General features: G+C 40.0%; 1 protein-coding gene across 1 annotated transcript; it reads left to right on the top strand.

Annotated features, from left to right (window-relative positions):
- The first annotated feature begins 10,012 nt into the window (after nucleotides 1-10,012).
- On the top strand, nucleotides 10,013-21,801 carry inpp1 (inositol polyphosphate-1-phosphatase). The gene is made up of 6 exons (XM_077005050.1): nucleotides 10,013-10,310; nucleotides 11,106-11,311; nucleotides 11,410-11,470; nucleotides 11,595-11,795; nucleotides 12,026-12,200; nucleotides 20,150-21,801. Exons 2-6 carry the CDS (start codon nucleotides 11,108-11,110, stop codon nucleotides 20,649-20,651), a joined length of 1,143 nt encoding a protein of 380 aa, XP_076861165.1. The 5' UTR covers nucleotides 10,013-10,310; nucleotides 11,106-11,107; the 3' UTR covers nucleotides 20,652-21,801.
- Nucleotides 21,802-22,538: the final 737 nt, after the last annotated feature.

Here is a 22,538-nt window from a genome sequence, read left to right as displayed (position 1 = left end):
AACACATGCATAGACATCACATTAACAGATAACGATACCGGAGTCGCAGAGACTCATGGGAAGTAGCGCCGTCCCCCATTGGACCGACGCTTCAATATAAAAATATATATAACATTAATAGTTAAAATGAGCCATAAACTCCGAACCGTCAGAACACACATTTCAACGCTACGGTTATAGTTAAACTATGATCGGACAGGAATGCCAGACACATGTTCTAGCGCTATATGAACCGATAAGAATATATTACGCGTTAACTAAATAAGTTACATGCACTGAAAGCTGACGTTGCAAATACTCATTTGAAGAAACACTGATTTCAAAACTCATGCATTTGGGCTGCAGCGGGGTGATAACGAAAGGTTCTTCAAACAATATGCACAACCAGAACAACTCTTCATGCACACTGTGCAGTGGTCCGATTCAAACAGGCCCCACCCCTACCAATCATAAACTTAACATATTCAGTTATCTTTACTTAACATGATCATTGCAATGCCTATTTCAGCTCAATAATGATAACAACTAGTTTTATTTAGTAATGGCAATATTTTTTATGAAACATGAAATAATAATTAATGATTACTAAAATAATTTATTAAAACCTAATCCGGGTTTACAGTGTAGATACAGTGATACAGATACAGTGCATATTTAATAGTGGATTGAAAATGAGATGGATCTGGAACGCCTTAACTCTTTATGTATGTTATAAATATAAAAATAAATCACAGTCAAGAACATTTTACTTTTTACTCACTTTTATAACATGAAAATCACATATTTAACATGTCAAAACTTAAATTAAAACATGCATCAATGTTGTCTTGTAATATTTCCTTGAAATTAATTCCAGAAGATTCTATTACTTTGTCTCATTAAGATTAATCAATATTACTTTCTTTTTACAGTTTGTTTAGTTAAAATTATTATCTAAGAATTGTTAAAAAACAGATTTATAATGTATTTAATTTATACAGATTTTTCTTGTTAAATCACATGACATTTTTAAATAAACAGTTTGTTCTGGTAATTGTAATACACTTTCCCTGTCATTTTAAAATACAGGAAAAAACTGTAAAATTTATTGGGAAAAACCTGTAAAAAAACTGTTTTTTTTTACAGTGTGGCTCAAACCCCCTTTATGTGGTTGTGACACTCAAAATGAAACGATGATGTAGCCCACTGAATCCGAGGCCTCGCTTCAAATGTTACATCACTAGCTCTCTCACCTGTGGTTTGTAATCACTAGGGGATTGTGTAGTTCGTCTATTTAACAATGTCCCATGCTTCCGTCCCAGTTCATTGTCTGGTTCAGCTACCCATCGCCAACCCGACCGACCCACAGCCCACGGTTGAGGTGAGCTAGCTTTGGATAGATAGAGACACACCTTGCCCATTTTTAAGTTTTACATTGGTAGCAGCGGTGGTCGGCGATTTTTTTTCCGGTACACGGTTGTTTGTGTTTTGAGGAAACTCGGACTTTAAGTTATAGGATTCAGACTCGTCTACCTTTTCATTTTTTTAGGCTGCCTATCAGTTTATGCTACGTACTGCTACGTTTTGCTAGTCGCGTGTACACCGAAATGGCGGACGAACAGCAGGCTGCCCATGCAGAGTCATTGCCCAATGTTGCGACGCATTCACAAATGCCGTTTAGAATTGAACTCCCTGCTCCCTTTACGGGCAAAGGCATGGAACCTTTTAGCTCGTGGATACAGCGTTTTGAAGTGGCTCTGGATGTTTCGACTGAGCAGTTAGCTAAAGACAAACTGCTAGCCGCGAGACTTAGCAGTCCCGCATTTGCATACTGGCAAAGTTTGCCCGCGCTGGAGAAAAGCGATTATGACTAAGCTAAAGCTCGATTGAGCGCTGTTTTTGGACGTACTTCCTTTTTGGCTACTTTTCAAACTCATCTGGGCGCTCGTCCCCGCAAACCACAGGAGCCTTTAGAAGTTTATGCTGCTGATCTCACTAATTTAGTGGTCGAGGCTTTTCCCCAATATGGTGCTGAGGCACAAAGCTGTGAAATTTTTAGACGTTTTGTGACTGGTTTGGACCCCTCCCTACAACTAAAAATTCACGAACATGGAGCAGTCACCCTGGATGCTGCATTGAAAGTGGCTACTCAATGTGAACAAGCCCAGTTGGCTCTGACTGTAGCTGCGCACACGCCCATTATGCCTGTAACAGTTCTACCCCAAGCAAACACCTGCGCACCGCCTCATATTGCTGAATTGACTGCTGCACTTGCTGACCTTAGAGCTGAGATGCGCAAGTTGAAACTAATTCACCTGAAACACTCGGGCAGTAAACTGAATAGACTCTCACAAGTTTCTGAGTTCCAACAGGGATCCGCAGATGCCCGTCATCCCATGCACCTGTCATGCGCAGCAGCCTTCCACTCCTGCCCGACGGAATGCGGTACTGCACGAAACTGCGTCCACCATCGTGGCTGTGCGGATTGCTGCGTCACTTCTTTGCAGACTCACTTCAGAGGACGACAGTCTCTTCGTGATGACTTCTCACTGCCTCAAAGCCTGTCTGCCCCTAATTGGACAGTGTGCACTGAGGATCAATGCTACATCTGCTGCAATGATATCTCCACCCCGTCTTACCGGCTTCCACACTTTTGTCGGAACAGCACGCATCGCCATCGCTCGGACCGTTGGGAGGACTCCTCTCCTCCGCCTCACCGCCATGAACGGTACCGTGCACATTCACCTTCCCGGGAACACTATGCACACCCAAGGCACTATTCTCCACACACAGCACAGTCACCCAGGGCCCGTACTACCCGCTCACCATCCCCATCCCCCCCCGCCCTCACGTACACAGTACTCATCCCCCTCCTCAGCACGAGGTCAACGTGATGGCCCTTATCGCTCCCGTCACCCTTCCCCCTCACGCCATGTCCACTTTTCCACATCTCATGATGCCTCACCCTCTACTTCCTCCAGTAGTCAGGGAAACTACTACAAGCTGACATTACGGACCAGATGTCAGCTTCTCCAGATCAGTTGGTCCCTCTTCATCCCGTTAAGACCAAGTCTGATGCATCCGCCCCCTTCATTAGCATTAGTCTCTCTGGCTTCAAACAGCATGCCCTTAGAGACACTGGGTCTGGTCTCTCCCTCATAACAGAAGACTGCCGGCCAGCCCATTTGTAAATCCTTTGTACTGGCTTCTTCTGTGACTGGACATTCCCTGGACATGATAGGCTGTGTTACCGCCCCAGTGCATCTTGGGGATGTTACTATATCCCATGTGTTCCATGTGGTGCGTAACTCAAGTCACCCTGTGATTTTAGGATGGGACTTCCTCACACAGCACAATGCGATCTTGTCTGTTCCTGACACACACTTGCAGCTCTATGGAACTGCTGTGCCTTTCGTCCCAGCACAATGTCCCATTCCGATACAGTGCGCTGCCATTGCTGCCTCTCCTGTGACAGTCCCAGCTTTATCTGAAATGGTAATTGCTGTCTCCATAACCGATGGCCCTTCGACTCAGCCCCACACTGACTCATACGTAGGCATTGTTGAACCACAACCCCCCTCAACTTCCTCCTTGGCTTTTGCCAGGACTCTGACCACTCTTCACAATGGACAAGGCCTAATCAGGGTTGTTAACCCATCCCCTGAACGAGTCTCCCTTGCTAGTGGCTGCCCCATAGGCCAATTGTTCTCCCTCTCAGGGCTACCGCATGAGGAATATAATCTGGTGTCAGCTGTGTCCGTGTCTCCCCCCCACGCTTCCACCACAGCAGTGGACTTGTCAGGCACATGTTTGTCACCGGATGAAGTGTCACAAATTCGTAGCCTCTTGTCAGAATTTGCAGATGTGTTTAGCTCTCACCCTTATGATTATGGACGCACTGACCTTGTCTACCACACCATTGACACAGGGAACGCTAAGCCAATTAAGTTGCGACCTTATCGCACGTCTCCAGCAACGCAGGCATTACTACGTGGGGAACTGGACAAGCTCTTGGAACATGGTATAATCGAAGAATCAAATAGTCCATGGTCCGCACCGGTGGTGCTTGTTCGCAAGAAGGATGGCACCCATCGGTTTTGCGTTGACTACCGCAAATTGAATGCAGTTACTGTTAAGGACTCTCACCCGCTCCCTCGGGTCGATAACACTCTAGACAGGTTGGCTGGTGCTCAAATTTTTCAAATTTTTTTATCTCACTGCTGGCTATTGGCAGATTCCGCTCCATCCTCGAGATAAAGAGAAGACCGCATTCTCTACTGGCACAGGTCTGTTTCAGTTCCAAACCATGCCTATGGGTATCTCAAACGCGCCTCCAAGCTTCCAGCGCTTAATGGAGTTGGTTCTTCGGGGCCTCCACTGGAATGTTTGTTTGATTGATCTCAACTATATTATTATATATAGTGCAGATTTTTCGCAACATCTCCAGCACTTGACAGAAGTGTTCCAACGGTTTCGTGCCGCTGGCCTCAAACTGAAGCCATCCAAGTGCCACCTTGCCCAATCTTCAGTCACCTTCTTGGGCCATCGTGTTTCCAGTGAGGGGGTTCAGCCTGATCCCGCGAACACTGAGAAGGTTGCATCCTGGCCTGTTCCTTGTTCTGCTACCGAAGTGAGAGCCTTCTTAGGCTTGTGTTCCTATTATAGGCGATTTATCAGGCAGTTTTCCCACATTGCAGAGCCACTCAATCGACTAACTCACAAAAGTGTGCCATTTGAATGGTCCCCCGCAACGGATGAGGCCTTTCATGCATTGAAACATGTCCTAACCTCCCCGCCTATCATGGCGTTCCCTAATCTGACAGCTCCATTCCTACTGTACACTGATGCCTCTATTCAGGCTATTGGTAGTGTATTGTCCCAAAGGGTGGATGGGAAGGAATATGTTGTGGTGTATGCGAGTCATACCCTTTCCACCTCAGAAAAGAAGTGGTCAACCTTTGACCGTGAGCTGTTTGCAATCGTGTGGTCTGTCCGTCATTTTTGCCACTATTTGGCCTTCCGTCAGTTCACCATCATTACTGACCACAAGCCATTAGTTGGTCTCAGGAAACTTCCCATAGATCAGGATCCCACAGGTAGACGTGCACGTTGGGCGGTCAAATTGGACCAAATTGGACCTCCAATCATACACAAGGACTGCTCTAAACACCTCAATGCCGATGCCATGTCTCGCCGCCCTCACAATGCATTGCCAACACTCCCTGAGAAATCCTCGTTGGCCACAGTCGCGACTCAGACAACTGCAGATCATGGTCAGGACTCGTCCCATGATCGGGACTGCCATGCAACGGTCTCCGATTTGTGTCCTACATCGACAAACCTAGTTCACATTCATGCTGATTGGAACCTACAGCGGAAAGACCCCGATATTGCAGTGGTGCTTGACTGGTTGGATTATGGTCGACGACCACCCCTGTGGAAACTTAAAACGGCTTCGCCCTTCCTTCGTAAGCTGTGGTCTCAATTCCCCCGTCTCAAGGTGTGCAATGGTCTTCTATGCAGGCAGGTGCACCACCACGCATCACAAAGGATTCTTGCACAAGCGGTGGTCCCCAGACCACTAGTTCCGCAGATTTTGCGCCAACTGCATGGCCACCCTGCAGCAGGACACTATGGCATGGCCAAAACTATAGATAGAGCCGTAGAACCGTGTGTCTCCCAGTTCATTGTCCGGTTCAGCTACCCATCGCCAACCCGACCGACCCACAGCCCACGGTTGAGGTGAGCTAGCTTTGGATAGATAGAGACACACCTTGCCCATTTTTAAGTTTTACACAATTATTCCACTACAGGAATAGCACAAATGCCATAACCAGCTCTCTGCTAGCACCAAATACACTGTTTTGTATTTGTACCTTTTAGTGGACGTTTTGTTGTTGTTTATTATTATGTATTAACAATCACCATCTATGGAAGGCTTTGTACCGTAGGGTTTTTTTTTTAATTTTTTTTATGGCTTTGTTTTTATTGTTTTCTTGTTGCTGTTGTGGATAAGGGGAATTTGTTAAAATGTCTTATAAACTAGAAGTGCCATTTAAATCAACTTGTCGACTTTAAACAAATCAAGATAAATATAATTTTATAATATTATCAAGCCCTACAATAACTGCGATGCAGGAAAGTAGCATAGCGTCCGAAACCACGAGTACAGACAGGGGAAGGAGGTCCAGTGATGAGCTTCCAGCGGGGCAATGTGTAGCACTGGACCGAACGACCTGCAGGTTTAAAAAAGGTGCACAACATAATAAGGGACAGATGCTAGTACTATGGTGATTAGGACCGAGGGAGTGGTTTGGTGCTCGGGGGCGTGTGTTGTGAGGCAGTGTGAGCTGTGACACATGCCCTCTGGCGGCGACCCGGCCTCCCCACCGTGACAGGGATAGTGTTTGAAAGTCATTGGCCACTAGACTCAGTTTAAACCTTCGTAACTGCATCACAACAAAATGTCATTAGTTTAACAAAATTAATATATTTATATGCTGTATATACATGTCTTTATATGTTTGCATCCTATAAAAAACCGACATCCTGCCTGAATATTATTGATGAACTGGCTTTTCTGTCAATCCACTCTATTCACTGTGTCCAATCTATCCACTGTGTATAACTCTAAGGTATGGCAATCTGTTTTTTATTCCAGATTGAAGACTTACCTTTTCACCTTTTTTGTTCAGTTTGGTGCAGATAATTTGACAGAACCATATTTCCCCAATGCAATATCCTCTGTTGACCAAATACAATAGGCATCTTTTATTTCTTGAATACTTTTTCTGCCATGACCATGTATCTGTAATGCTTCAATCCTGCATTGTGTGCATTTTGTTACTAATCAGCAGGGAGAAAACCTTGCACAGCATGCAACTGCCCTAGTGGACACATGGAACCTGAATTTTCTGAAGAGGAATCCAATAGGGCAATTGAGGTCTCATTTTAAAAGATGAGTGTCGGCTGTTGCCTTCCCAGGTAGGTTATGCTGACCTGCAGTTAATTCGGGCTTAATTCAGGCTTGGTATGGAAAATGTCAGCCATACTTTATAATAAATTTTTAGAATCTGTTAGAATTCACTAGTGCTGCAACATCTATTACATAACAGAACATTGTTACATGCATAAAATCAGATTCACAATGTTTTGTTTACAATAATCTATTCAAGAAGTACTATTCAAGTAAATAACTATAATAATTAAAAATAAATAGAGTACACACGTCTTCATTCTTGTCCTTTCAACTGTTTCACTGTTTTCACTCACCTATTTCTCTACTATAAATTAAAGAGAAATTGCAACAACTGACTTCACTGGCTTTTCAAGCTCCCAGTACTGCTCTGCTGAAACATGTGGATGATTATTGTCTTCTTTCTGTGTCACTGGTCTTCTCTCCAAAAATATCCAGCCAGGGCTACAGCTCGAGATCTGCTGTCATGCCCAATTTATGTTAGCCATACACCAACTCTTCATCAATAGTCATTTTCTGACTGTTGGACCACAGGCTGGGTATTTTTGGATGGCGGACCACTCTAAGCTCAGCAGTGACACCAACGCATGTAAAGACTCTAGCAACACTGCTGTTCCTGACAGAGTCATACCAGCATGACATTCAGTACAATGCCAAGACCACTGTGGAGCTTCTGCTGTCTAGGGAATGGTCCACCACTGAGGTGGTGTGTAGTTAGTGCAGATGATGGGGGGTAGTTGACAAACGCAAATAGCATGACAACGGATCACTTACTGTCACTATTTAAAGAGATACGATTCACCTACAAGATAAACACACTTGAAAATTAGACTGTGTTCTAAATTGCTTACTACATAATAGTGTTCTGTTCTGTATGTAATCTATACAACATATAATAGGCTAGCTGTAGACAGTGTGTGTAACTGCAAGATAGATGTTCCTAATAAAGTTATATTTCCCATAAGCATTGTTGTGAATAATGTTGACGTTACTGGTCATTAAAAGCGGTGCGTTACTATATATTGATATACTAACAGTAATGCGAGCGGACCGCTGCCCATGCTAGTGAGGAGTAACAGATCTCAATAGGTCACAGTTCTCGGTGTAACACCTGTTTAACATAAGTCAGTAAGCGATTGGCTAAGGCAACCTTATGGTAGCCAATCAGAGCCAGTGTTTTTACACGTGTGCCGAAGCACACCAGTGACACGACACAAACGGAGAAGAGACAGAAATGGCGAGTCAGGAGCAAGCCGAAGAAAAATTAGCATTTTCAAGGTGGTGATATAAACATTATCTAAGAAAATACTTGAAGTTCCTGAATGTCTACCAGACTGGGTATTTGATTTATTTAATAAAGAATAGAGGTTTTATTGTTGTTTACTTCTGTTGTGAACAAACCAGTTGACTCAGGTTGAGAGAATTTAATTTAATTTGATAGATGTAAATGCACTTTATATAGTGTAATCCTGCACTGGTCTGTTGATGTGCAATAAATATCAAAAGTTAAACACCTTTCTGATCTACTCATTTCAACTGTGAAAACTGCTTTTTCAAAAAATCCTTACTCATTGGTATATAACTTTTTTAAACTGTAATGCAAATAGTTACTTTCCCTGGTAACGAGTTACTTTTATTATAGAGTAATTCAGTTACTAACTCAGTTACGTTTTTGAACAAGTAGTGAGTAACTATAACTAATTACTTTTTTAAAGTAACATTCCCAACACTGCCCATAAGTTCATATTCGTCATGCCTGTTTTCAATTTTATGGTATTTATGTTGCTAATAAGCAGTGTTGGGAACGTTACTTTAAAAAAGTAATTAGTTATAGTTACTCACTACTTCTTCAAAAAAGTAACTGAGTTAGTAACTGAATTACTCAATAATAAAAGTAACTCGTTACCAGGGAAAGTAACTATTTGCGTTACAGTAAAAAAAAAGGTTATATGCCAATTAAGTTTTTTTTAAGCAGTTTTCACAGTCAGTTGAAATGAGTAGATCAGAAAGTTGTTTAACTTTTGATATTTATTGCACATCCACAGACCAGTGCAGGATAAAATCCTTTAAAATCCCAAATCTTTGTAAAAATAAATAAATAAATAAATCAAAAGTAAACAGTTACACTATATAAAGTGCATTTACATCTATGAAATTAAATTATCTCAACCTGAGACAACTGGTTTGTTCACAACAGAACAGAGCCGGAGTGGCTAATCGGGAGATTCGGGAGGATTCCCGATGGGCCGACTCATGTCAGTCTCTAGTTTGGGCCGATTGGGAGGGAAAAATAATTTTGGGCCGGATTTGGGCATGAAACTCCCGGGCTGAAAAAGTGTCCCACTCCGGCCCTGCAACAGAAGTAAACTTAACAATAAATCCTCTATTCTTAATGAAATAAATCAAATACCCAGTCTGGTAGACATTCAGGAACTTCAAGTATTTTCTTAAATAATGTTTATATCGCCTTGAAAATGCTAAATTTTCTTCGGCTAGCACCTGACACCATTTCGACCTCTTCTCCGTTTGTGTCGTGTCACTCGCGTGCTTCGGCGCGCGTGTAAAAACACTGGCTCTGATTGGCTATCATAACGCTGCCTTAGCCAATCGCTTACTGACTTGTTAAGTTAAACAGGTGTTACACCGAGAACTGTGACCTATCGGGATCTGTTACTCCTCACTAGCCTGGGCAGCGGTCCGCTCGCATTAGTATATCAATATATATTAACGCACCGCTTTTAATGACCGGTAACGTAAACGGCGTTGTAATGACAGGAAAAGTAAGTAATTATATTATCCCGTTACTGACAAAATGACGCCGTTACCATTCGCAACACTGCTAATAAGCAAATTAAAAATACATTATCCAAGTGAATAGCGTTATAATGAGATTTCATGTAGTTAAAATGATATCTTCTATGTTACTGTAGCACAACAGCTACATTATTAAAACGAAAGCTTTAATTACATTTTCACAACCTACTATCTCGTGATGCTTTCAAATGACATGCATCCTCAGTCTCTGGTAGTACATGGTGCTGCCAGCAGGGGCCAGCACACGTAGACGAAGCCCCGCCCATTTGCTTACGTGTTTCATGTGAACAATTCACTCAAATGCTTAATCTTTCCGTAATGAAACAGCCAACAACAGGCAAGTTTTACACGTCCTGTTAGATGGATAAATATTTTGTGTTTACAGAGAATGTAGGTTTTTCATACTAAGGCTCCTAGATTCCTCGACAAGTCCAATAAGAATCAACAGCGGTTTACAGGAAGCGCAGACATCGAATGACTGCAGTGAAGAATCCAAGGGCACTAACCGAAAGCAGACCAGGAGGACGAACTTTATTTTAAGGTAATAAGATGCTCTTTAATAAACTCTTGCAGTCTGTAAACCTGCGTTTACCGGTTGACTTGTTGTTCTGTGTAAAGAGTAATGACAAGGAAGATACCTTCCTTGTCATTACTCTTTACACTGAACAAATGCGTCTTATAGGCATTGTTATTATGTAGAATGAATGCACGATCATTTAGATTATTAGTTTTTGTGAAAAACAAACAAACAAAAACATGGCTCTGACACGAATGGTGTGCTTTGCAAATATATTTTCATAAAAATTGTATATAGATTAGGTTTGGCATATTTCTTTTTAACCGAAAGATCTCAAATTTGAGATATAATCTGTATCACAAAGACGTTAAAATGTATTTCATTTAGTTCAGGATACTACTATTGAATGAAGGAATAATTGAAGCATGAAAATAAGAGTTAAATACAGTTTCTGCCTTCCCATCACTTTTCTTGTGTCTGTGGTATTGTATCAGGTCTGCATTCTCCATAAGTATCAGTAATTTCCCAGCAGACTTATTTTGTATAACCATGTTAACCTTTTAAAATCTCATTTGGGTTCTTGTCTTCATAGAGCATTATTTCTGACTGGGTGTTCTAGATTATGTGATATTTTTGTTCCTGATATTTTAAAGGCCTGTCCTCATTATTGGATTTGCACCTAGTGGTGGTTTTTAAATTTTATGCTTCTGAGACCTTTAAATAGCACAGTCAAAGGGTTGTCAGTTTATTATGTTTACTATTCCTAACACCTTTGTATACATTGGACAGTCATATTTATTTTTCTTGTGTGTTTCACAGTCATGGAACAGTTGCTGCATCTGCTCATAAGCGTGTCTGAAAAGGCAGCTAACGTGGCCAGAGTGTGCAGGCAGGAGGCACCACTCTTCGAGCTTCTGGTACAGGAGAAGACCGGAGCTGACAAGAACAAGAAGTTTATGCAGGACTTTAAGACGCTTGCAGACGTTGTCATACAAGAAATGATCCGGCACGATGTTGGCGCACAGGTTCTGAATGAACTCCTGATTTATTTGACATTTGTTAGTTGAGCAAGATTATTGTGACCACTGGCTTCTCTTTTGATAATTGTTTACTTGTGTAACAGTTCCCAGAGTTGACAGGCTTCATTTATGGAGAAGAATCAAACAAGTTTGAGAATGGACTTGGTGAGTATTGGTATAATGCAGTCAGTGGCTCAGCCAGCATTCTAAAGAATGTTTTGCAGATTCTACACATTAGCAAAGCTCACATCATCGTTTTTTTTTTTGTTTGGTTTTTTTTGCCTTTAAGGAGAGAGTGTGACTGTTACGGTATGCAACAAGGAAGAAGACACAACTGCCTTGTTGGCCAAGGTGCTGGATGGTGACCAGACAGCGGCAGCCCTCTTGACCAGAGCCATCCACCAAGATCTGCAGGTCAAAGATGAGGCAGCAGAATCTTTGCAGCTCTCTATCAGCCCAGAAGATGTGGGCATCTGGATTGATCCCATTGGTACATAATAATCTGTTTGAATAAGTTTTGTACATAATACAGTTACTATTGGGATAGATAGGAAGTTGAGGTTTTTATAATTTTATTAATCGGAACTGAAGCGGGTTGCAATGTGAAGTGTATTTTTCATGATGGTTTATGTATGTATACTATTTTACCATATGTAGTCTCACTTTAAAGTATAAATGATAGAATCTAGCAAATGTGCATTGTATGTTCTTTTTGCACAGATGCTACCAGCCAGTATATTGAGGGTAAGGAAGAGGAGGTATCAGATGAAGGATTTTGCCCGTCTGGTCTCCCTTGTGCACTCGTGCTGATTGGGGTATACCTGCGGGCCACTGGAGAACCAGTAATGGGCGTCATAAATCAACCCTTTAACCAAAAAGACTCGACAGGCAAGGGGTAAGATTCATTTAATCTGTTGCTGCATGGCAGAGTGACACATATTCCTTTTCTTTGGTAGTCACAGTGGTGGCTTTATCTGTTTACACTGGAAATGATCTATGTCCAGCTTAATGGATTGGGCAAACTAACTTGCCTATTGTCAAAATTATTATTGATTGATATAATTATTATTATAGACTAATTATTATATTGTCTAAATTGTCAAACTTGTTCCAATTTTGAAAATATAAGTACTTATTTCTTAAACAATAATAGTAATATCACAGTGAATCATTCTAATGCATAATTATTAGGGGTGTATTCAACTAAGGATTTTCATAGTCGAATCTGATTCATTAGCTTTTCCCTTTAGTCGACTAATAGTCGAATCAGGTTTATTTTTTTATTTTTTATTTAGAGCACCTTAAACGGGATCCCGTTCTCATTCAGGACTTTTTTTTCCTTTTCAAAGTAAATACCTAAAACACTCAGATAAATGAATAAACACGGTAGGTTGGCTTCAGCTTTTATTTATTTACTTATTTATTTTTTAATGAAACGTTAGAGAACATTAACCGTCAGTGCGCATTGCGCATATCGAACTGTCAGACAGGCACTGTGCAAAATGTCAAAAATATTTTAAATAAAATATGCCTCCCTGAAAATATAAAAAATTGCCACACAACAGCAAAAAAATACAAGGAAAGGTTCAAGTAATGGGGTTTAAAAGCAAACAAGAAAAAATGTTTAGAGGCCTACTTGCCGAGACGCACCGCGACGAGATGAGACGACACAACTGAAACGACAAACTTTTTTTTTCGCCTTATGCGTTTTAAATGGTATGCCATGTTGGTTGTTGTCGTGCGAAATGAAAGACGTTGATGACATGCACTTTACTTTGTTTGATTCATCTTTATGTTTTTCAAAATACTTTTGAAGTTTTTTATTAGACATTATAATCTCGGCAGATGCTGCGCGTATTCTGTAGCGTGTTCAGCTCTGCTCGTTTGGATTGTGCAACTGCAGGGTGTGATTTATTAATGTGCAGTAAGGAAGATGCCTATTGTTAATGCGCAAACATCATTTTTAAATATTTATTAACAGAAGTTAGGATGATTTTATTTGACAAAAGGCTATATATAACGAAAACAAAGACATTTCATGTAACAGCTAATGCATAGCTGCATCCTTGGGCACCCCCATGCAGTTAGAATGGTACATTCGACTATGACGTTCATAGTCGACTAGGGGGTATAGTCGACTATAGTCGAATCAGCGACTATTGCAGGTCAGCCCTAATAATTATACCTCGACTAGCTGTAAATAGAGATCTCATAATGGTTACATGCACCATTAATTACCAAAGATTTGGTTTGTTAGATCCATTAAATAGCTATTCCCGTTGTCAGGTTGAGATCAGTGGATAATTTGTTGTTTTAGTTTGTCAAGCATTTGTTCATCTGTTATCAGGGTGTCTCTGATGATGCTTTACTTTTACTTTCGTGTTGATGTTACAGTCATTACAGTTACAGTTGGGGGCAATCATGGTCTGGTGGTTAGGGGAACGGTCTTGTGACTGGAGGATTGTGGGTTTGATTCCCAGGCCTGAGGGCCATGACTGAGGTGCATGACTGAGGCACCTAACCCCAACTGCTCTCCGGGCGCTGGGCTAGGGCTGCTCACCGCTCTGGGCACATGTGCACCACAGCCCCCTAGTAATCACTAGTGTGTGTGTTAATTAAGGAGGACAAATTTTGAATGAGGTGAAATTCACAATTGACAAATATGGCACATTCAAATTTCAAATTCATAAGCAACTAACACAGAGATCCTTTGTATCACACATAGCAAAATACAAACTGATTGAGATTTATTTGCAAAGTGATGGGTTATGGTGTCACAGATTGTACAAACAAATATTTCATACTGAAATTGTTGGTTCAGGTTTCAGGACTGTTGTAAGGCAGCAGCATCTCCTAGGTCCTACTGCCCCTACATCTCTGAATAGTGTGAATTTGGAGACACGGTTGAATGAAATGGATTGAATGAAAACATTAGCATTGCGCTGTCTATTGACGAATTCTATTCTTGTTTTAAGGGGGATTTAGCTCTTGAATATTCCTAGATCAGGGGTATCCAACCTTTTTGGAACTGGGAGCTACTTCTTGGATACCAGTTATTGCGGATGGCTACCGGGGGGGGGGCAGCGAACGAAAGTTCCGTGTGCGCGAGTGTCAATTGCTAAGCGGGAAGACCGCTAGCAACCGCGGACAATCTATAATAGTAGCAAAAACATAAACGATGCAGCGCTTTGGTGCATGGCGCTATAGTGAGCTATTTTTAAAACAAGCCCGCGGCTCATGACGTGGGTGACCCCTGGTTTATTCAATATTGACGGCAGCCTAACTTTTTGATTGACAGTTAATTGAGCAATAGAACACGAGAGGGAGTGTGTTATCGTGAATATATGTACATGCCGTTACTTGACAACGCGGCCGCGGAGTGATACAGAGAATGAGAATACCGTGCTGTTATCACACATATCTGCAGGGTTAGAACACTTTTCAACCAGTCGGATTGTGAACTAACTGTTGTATAATTGGCGAATAATCATTTAGTGTTAGAAGTGGAGGGACAACTGTGAATTTTGATTGGACATAAATTTAAGTAGATTTCTCGATGGGACCAATTAGGTTTACAAATTTATATGTAATTCATTGGCCCTTTGGCGAGCTACTCGGAAAGGGGTGGCGAGCTACTGGTAGCTCGTGAGCGACGTGTTGGAGACCCCTGTCCTAGATCCTTCCCCAAATAGGCATGCATTATTTTAAATGGTAATAGAGCCTGACACAATTTCCAAAATGTAACAGCGATTCCAATGAAAAGATTTTACCAAAACCAGTGTGCCTCATCATTTGACTTGTCTTAGTAGCAGCAGCTTAGAATTTAACTCCACACTGTCCATTGTCCAGTATTTATTGACTGATTTATTTATTTATTTATGGATTTCCTTCTCTAATACTTTATTTATTTATATCCTCCTCCAGTATGCTAATGAAGTACACTAAACCATTAGGCTATTCGGCAATATTGCAGAAAGCTGTGTATTCGAATACTCTTGCCTTGTATTTTGAACAGCTAGGTGCTTTTGTTTTAAACTATAGTATTGATATAAGTAGTGATGGCAGAAGCACAGAATAAAGTTTCTATGGAATTATGATTAATAGTTAAAGAGTTGGACAGTGGGTACTTTGATAATGTTTCATTTCGGGTTGAAGGATTAATTGTAAATTTGGAAGAACTCCAACCAATGTGGACCCATCAAATTTGGACAACCTGCAGCAAGTTGCAACATGAGGCCATTATTCCATTAAACATCAGTAACACAATGGCGTTCTTCTGTATAAATGCATTTTTGATAATCAACAAAAGGAATGAAAACAACAAACATACACCTGTCCAGCTTGTCTGCAATTTTCCACAGGACTTGTGACAACCTCCCATATGCCATTTTGTAGGGATTGCCTATTAGTTCACATTCTATAATTTAGTTACGTCTGGTCTGCCTTGCAGCTCACCCCTGCCCACCCCCTCGACCAATAGCTTGTTAGAACTGCAATAGTCTTGCCTTCTATTCATTAACATGGAATAGAGGAATATATCCATAAATAAATAAATCCTCAAACAAACAAAATTATAAATGAATAAATCCTTAACCTTCCCTAGTGTTAGGGTCATGACCAGTGATGTCAGTAACGCGCTACTTAGTAACGCGTTACTCTAATCTTACCACTTTTTTCAGTAACGAGTAATATAACGAGTTACTATTTCCAGTCCAGTAATCAGATCAAAGTTACTTATCCAAGTAACTGTGCGTTACTATTTTTATTTTCCTTAGTAAAAATATATATTTTTGCTTTCTTCTTGACTTGGTTATACTTTTGCGTCTGACCCAGAGACGGTCTCTGGTCTGACTGTAGCGCTCGACTCCGCATGCGAACATTCTGTGCAGTGTTCTCTGTAACGATATGTGGTAGTATAAAGAAATGCCCCTCAAAAACAGGGGAAGGAACATTTACCTGACCAATTTTAATGTTGCATTTTGTTCAAGGTTTGAAAAGTGCTGGAATTTTGCCTAACGTAGCCTACTTAAAAATGCTTGAAATTGTAATGGTTTTTCGTTTCACAACAAATAGCTGTCTGACTGAATAGAATCCGTGTATCATTCGTTCATTTGATATTCAACTTAAAATCAAAATCGGAAAATCAAAAAACCATTCATTATTTTGTTTTTCGTTTTGAATATAAAAACAAAAAAACAAACCAGGCTTGTATTTTTCAGTTTTTTATTTGATGATCCAAACAAAAATAGCAAAATAAAAAAACGGGTTCGGAGCCGAACTTGATTTTGATTTTTTAACTTGACCCATTTGTGTGCCCCGGAAGTTACTGATATGTTTATTCTTCGTGGTCTTCGTTTGTGCGGGAGTGCGCTGCAGTGTTACTTGTTCTACTCTGAGCCTAAACATTGGAACATAGTCTATATTGGTATAGACAACGTGACCATATTGGAACCACATTCTAGATTAATTAAATATTTATTTGAAGGTGGCAAGACGCCTGCAGAGATTTCGTGCACGTTGCAGCAAATGGATATCCAGTGATGATCCGGTGTTAATATTTGTCATTGTGTTTTGTAGTGTTCGTTTACTTTAGTCTCTGCTGTGTTTTCTGTGCCTTGTATTATTTATATAAACGTGTTTTCCTTTCATAATCGCTGTGGTCCTTTATATTCCTTCGTGAGTGTTTCTGTGAAGTGTGTTCTGTATGCCTTGTAAGTTGCGCACTCTCCGTGTGGGCGCGGTTCACTTAGAGCTAGGGTGACCAGACGTCCTCTTTTTCCCGGACATGTCCTACTTTTGAGACCTAAAAAATGTCCGGGGGGAATTTGTTCGACTGCCTCAAACAGAATACATGTACAGTGCAAAAGTGTTTACAAGTGAAAGCACGTGTGTCCGCCGGTTCTACGGCGATGAAACGAAAGTGTACGTTTACGGAGGAGTTAAAGAGAAAAAACGTTCGACACACACACCATCCACCTAAATCATTCACCGATACACCGATGACCCCCACCCAGTACAAAAGGTGTCCTCCTTTTCAGAAACCCAACTCTGGTCACCCTACTAGAGGAGACTAGCTCCGTTAAAGTATGTGCCAGCCCTTTATCGCGATTGTGTCCAACCCACCACGTTACACAGATATTGGTATATTATTTATTTCAGTAATTCCATTCAAAAGATGAAACTTGTATATTATACTCATTCGTTGCACGCCGACTGATATATTTAAGAAAATTTGAATATTGTGAAAAGGTTCAATATTGAAGACAATATTAAATAGCTAATGAACTAAAACTGGTCTCTCAGTCTAGTTCTGTATGCTAGACAGTCATGGGAAAGAAAAACAAGTAGTTATATATATTAAGTGCATCCTAAACAACAACCTACAACTCTTATTACAGGTGCTGTTCATAAAATAAGAATATTATGAAAAGCTATTGAAATAATTAGATAAAAACTCACCACCACTATTAGGTAAGAGGTAGAAATACTCATATCTGAGTTGTAGGTTGCTGGTCATCATGGGCTTAATGTAATACAACTTGTTTGGTGCTGTTCTGATGGACCGTTTAAAAGCTATTGAAATTAAAAGATAAAAACTCACCACCACTATTAGGTAAGAGGTAGAAATACCCATATCTGACTTATAGGTTGTTGCTTAGGATTGCGCTTAATATATAATAGCTTGTTTTATGATCTTATGATGCACCATTTAAAAGCTATTGACATAATTAGACAAAAACTGACCTCCACAAATTGGTGCAAGGTAGAAATACCCATATAAATGTGCCATATTTTGTCAATTGTGATTTTTTTTCACCGCGATCGAAATTTGTCCTCCACTTTTTACCCATCTGTGCAGTTAGAACACACACACACTAGTGATTACTAGGGGGCTGTGGTGCACACATGCCCAGAGCAGTGGGCAGCCCGGCACCCGGGGAGCAGTTGGGGTTGGGTGCCTTGCTCAAGGGCACCTCAGTCATGGCCTCAAGCCTGGGAATCAAACCCACGACCCTCCGGTCACAAGACCAGTTCCCTACAATCAGGCCATGACTGCCCGTTGTATTACAAGTTGTATTACACAAAGTGCATCCTAAATAACAACTATATACTTTGTGTAATACAACTTGTTTGGTGGTCTTATGATGGACCATTGAAAAGATATTGAAATTATTGAAAAGAAAAAAAAACAGAGTGCGCAGTGCTCTGGGGCCTTTACTACCGCCACTTGCGTCCGTGTTAACGTAATTTGTAGACGGTGCCTTAGACGTCGTAGCGGTCACAATAGTACATTTTAAATAAAATGTTGTATACAACTTAAATATGTATATTCCTGGCGTAAACAAAGTTGTAGATATTTATTTTGCACATTTGGGCACTTATTATTGAAGAAAGAATTCCGAATATGCAAACGTGAAACCAACTTTACCGCAGTCAAACGAAGACCACGAAGAACAACTTCCGGGGCACACAAATGGGTCGAGTTAAAAAATCAAAATCAAGTTCGGCTCCGAATCCGATTTTTAATTTAGCTAGTTTTGTTTGGATCATCAAATAAAAAACTGAAAAATACAAGCCTGATTTGTTTTTTTTGTTTTTATATTCAAAACGAAAAACAAAATAATGAACTGTTTTTTTGATTTTCCGATTTTGATTTTCAGTTGAATATCAAATGAACGAATGATACACGGATTGAATAGTTCGCTTGTATTACATTTACAAATATATTTACAAATAATACTACGCAGCAACACAAATATAATGTTAGGAGATACATTATTTAAATGTCAGGAGATACATTGTTACTGTTAAAAATGTACTTCCAATAAATTGAGTAGGCTATTAGAAAAACTCATTTTGCTGCTGAATGTAACTGCTAAAGTAACTTGTAATCTAACGTAGTTACTTTTTAAATCAAGTAATATGTAACGTCACTAAGTTACTTTTTAAAGGAGTAATCAGTATTCGTATTACTTTTTTCAAGTTAACTAAGCCATCACTGGTCATGACTGACCCGTTTGTAGGTTTTAAATGCATGAAAGTACTAAATTTGTTTATTGTATCAAGACGTTTTGACTTTGTCAGGAACCCATGTATAATTAGAAATCAATTACCAAAAGCCCACAGCCAGCTCTTCCCATAACCATTTGATCTTCAGTTTGGGGCTTCTATCTTTGCCTTTTTCACAAAACAAGGAAAGGCAGACATTTCCAAACATGTAAGGCCAAAGCAGTTTAGAGTTGTGTATATTCTTGTGTATGCTGTCAATAGAAAGGCCCAGGGGACCATAACAAACATATAGAAACCAACACTTTCATGGTTAAGGAAGACTAACAACATACCCAAGATGTAAGAAACAAAATGGATGATCAATCATTATCATCATTAGGGTATCTAATGGCTTATTTGAGTCACAGGTCAAAACCGACCTGTTAACATAAGAGAGAGTAATAGAAAGCTAACACAATGGTTAAATCCATAATAAAGTCAATCAAATAAATAATAGACTGTTTTATGGTGAATATTTATGCATTTCTTTAATGATTTCTATGTTTATGCTGCACATTTATTTATTAATCGATTGATTTGTCACCTTTCATCCTCCGTATTTTATGGACTTTAATGATAATATATTGTATAGGCCTAAATGTAATATTTCAGTTTGTTAAATAGTAAACCCCCTTTTTCACACCCTGTTTTACAATCTAGACATTGTAAAACAATGTTTGTTTTGTATTGTACAGATTTGTCCGCAGTAAAGTCAACCCACCACACATTAATGAGTTCCCTAACTGAATTCATTTAAAGGTTTTTGTGTACTGCTCCATGTTTTCTTCACCTTAGGTGGAAGGGCAAGCACTTCTGGGGAGTGTCATATGGTGGGGTCAAAGCTTGCTCCTTCACACATCCCACACAGTCTCTTGGGAAAGACAACGGGTCCCTTGCGGTGGTCCTAAGCTCCAGCGAGAGGCAGGAAGTCAAGGATGCCCTTGCACCACTTTGCAAGGGTCGCTTAATGTACGCTTCTGGAGCTGGTTACAAGATCCTGTGTGTCATCCAAGGACTTATGGACGTTTACGTGCTCTCCGAGGGTAGCACGTTTAAGTGGGACTCGTGTGCTCCGCACGCCCTCCTCAGAGCTCTTGGAGGTGGGATCTTAGACCTGGCCCAGTGTCTCTCTGCCATCAGTGATGGAAAGAAGGGCCAGACACCAGAACTAACCTATCATAAGCCCCGTGCTGGTAGCCAGGGGGTAGAGAGATGGGCAAACCAAGGTGGACTGGTAGCTTACATGGACTCTGCAGTTATTGATAGGGTTGTGGGTGCGCTTATTGGGAAAATTTGAGTGATTGTGAGATGACAATGTTTTATTAATTTTTAGAGGAGTTTGTTGACCGAGATCCCAAAGACAGAGTATTACATGTAAAACAAACGTAATGCCAAACTAATTTATACAATAAATGTAGAAGTACATTCTTTGTTATGAAACAAATGCTATATTAGAAAATGCCTTTGAAATAATACCAGGGCAGGTAAATTGCCTGAAGGTGATGAGTAGTGTATTGCTCCTATTGCTGTTTTAAATTCTGACTGACTATGTCCTTTATTTACATATATTACATTAATTACTTTTACCAAATGTTTGTATTGAAAGTACACAAAGTGAAAAAGTAGCTTTTTTGTGTGTCTCTTGCAATTTTTATGGCGTATGAATGATATTTCATGGGTGTTAAAATAAAAGCTTAACATTTGTCATAAAATAAGGACTTATTGCATTAGTATGGTTTAGGACTAATTTGATATTCACTGAATGCCAAAAGCAGTGGCTGCATTGCAAGTCTACACATATTATTTTATAGAGTAGTGTTTTATACAGAGCAGAAAGCAGCTGAAGGTGGATGTTTCTTCTCTTATAAATCAGTTGACAGAAGGGAAGTAACTGGAAAAAAGATCAAATGTATATAAAGGCTTTTTTACATGTTGGTTGATTAGCAGTAAATAAAATATCAGTCAGTGAGGTGAAATGTAAATATCTTCTAGAACTAAGGTTTGCAGTTAGGAGTTTCAGTATATAGAGTAAATGCCTTGACATATAACAAACCTTATTTGTTCTTCTTGTTGGATGTAGGACAGACTCCTGTTTCACCTTTGCTCATACGTTTAGTCTCTTTTAGTGTGCAGCACTTAAGATCAAACATGGTGATACAGGGGAGTCTCCTGTTCTAGTCTGTGCAGTATTTGCACAGTTACAGTTTCACTTAGTTGACTTACAATTTGTAGCTTCACCAATCATATATTAGTCATGCTTTGTTCACGTTTGCTAATTCCATGTTTATTTACTCATTTAGATTTTAATTTTCATCATATGTCTTTAAGCCTTTGCTCCCTTTACATGCTTACAGTATACTATATGAAAAGATTTATCAGATATAGTCTTTATCCTTTTTGTGTACTGTATATTGTATATGTACATTATTTATGCAATAAACTGATTAAATATATTGCTTTTAATTGTAATTAATAGCATGGTCAGACCAGTTAGAACATTAGTCCAGCCAAGGGTAACATGGGGAGAAGTCAGGATATTCTGCAGTCAAGTGCACACTTGACATCACATATGGACACAGCAGAATCAGGAAAGTAGCCAGATGATGACTCAAGAAGTAGCACCACTTAAAAACAGGATGACAACCCAGATTTCACTTGGCAGGTCTCCCAAAGCCATGGACCTAGCTCCTGGATCTCAAGCCCCCTATAGGTATACAATTAATTCCCCTCTTGAGTAAGTCAACTTATCTGTTTTATAGCAGCTAATCTGTCATTTTTTCATACAAAGGAAAGAGTCCAAAAATTAAAAACTAGAAAACATTTTATTTATTTTCCATCCCTACCAATATAACAAAAATACAATTTAAGCTTTTTAACAGGCTCAATATCATCCACATTTCTGTTAATACCAAATCAATTTAAGTGTTGAGCTCAATTTCTCTGGACAATGGCTTTATTAGCAGAGTTAAGTAGTTACTAACTCTTCACTAAATCTTCACTGATACAGAGCCATAAAAGCTGCTCCTAGAATCACTGTGGTTGCACTGGATTTTTCTATCACCAACTTTACCCTCACTTTTACCTAAAAGAACATACAGTATCCACTCAAAGCAACACCACCACTAGGCACTGAAGTTACAGTCATAGATAACATTTACATTAGTGGGCTTAAACTGAGGAAAAT

This window comes from Brachyhypopomus gauderio, chromosome 1, assembly GCF_052324685.1.
Source record: "Brachyhypopomus gauderio isolate BG-103 chromosome 1, BGAUD_0.2, whole genome shotgun sequence".
Classification (NCBI taxonomy): domain Eukaryota; kingdom Metazoa; phylum Chordata; class Actinopteri; order Gymnotiformes; family Hypopomidae; genus Brachyhypopomus; species Brachyhypopomus gauderio.
This window is presented reverse-complemented; position numbering and strand designations above follow the sequence as displayed.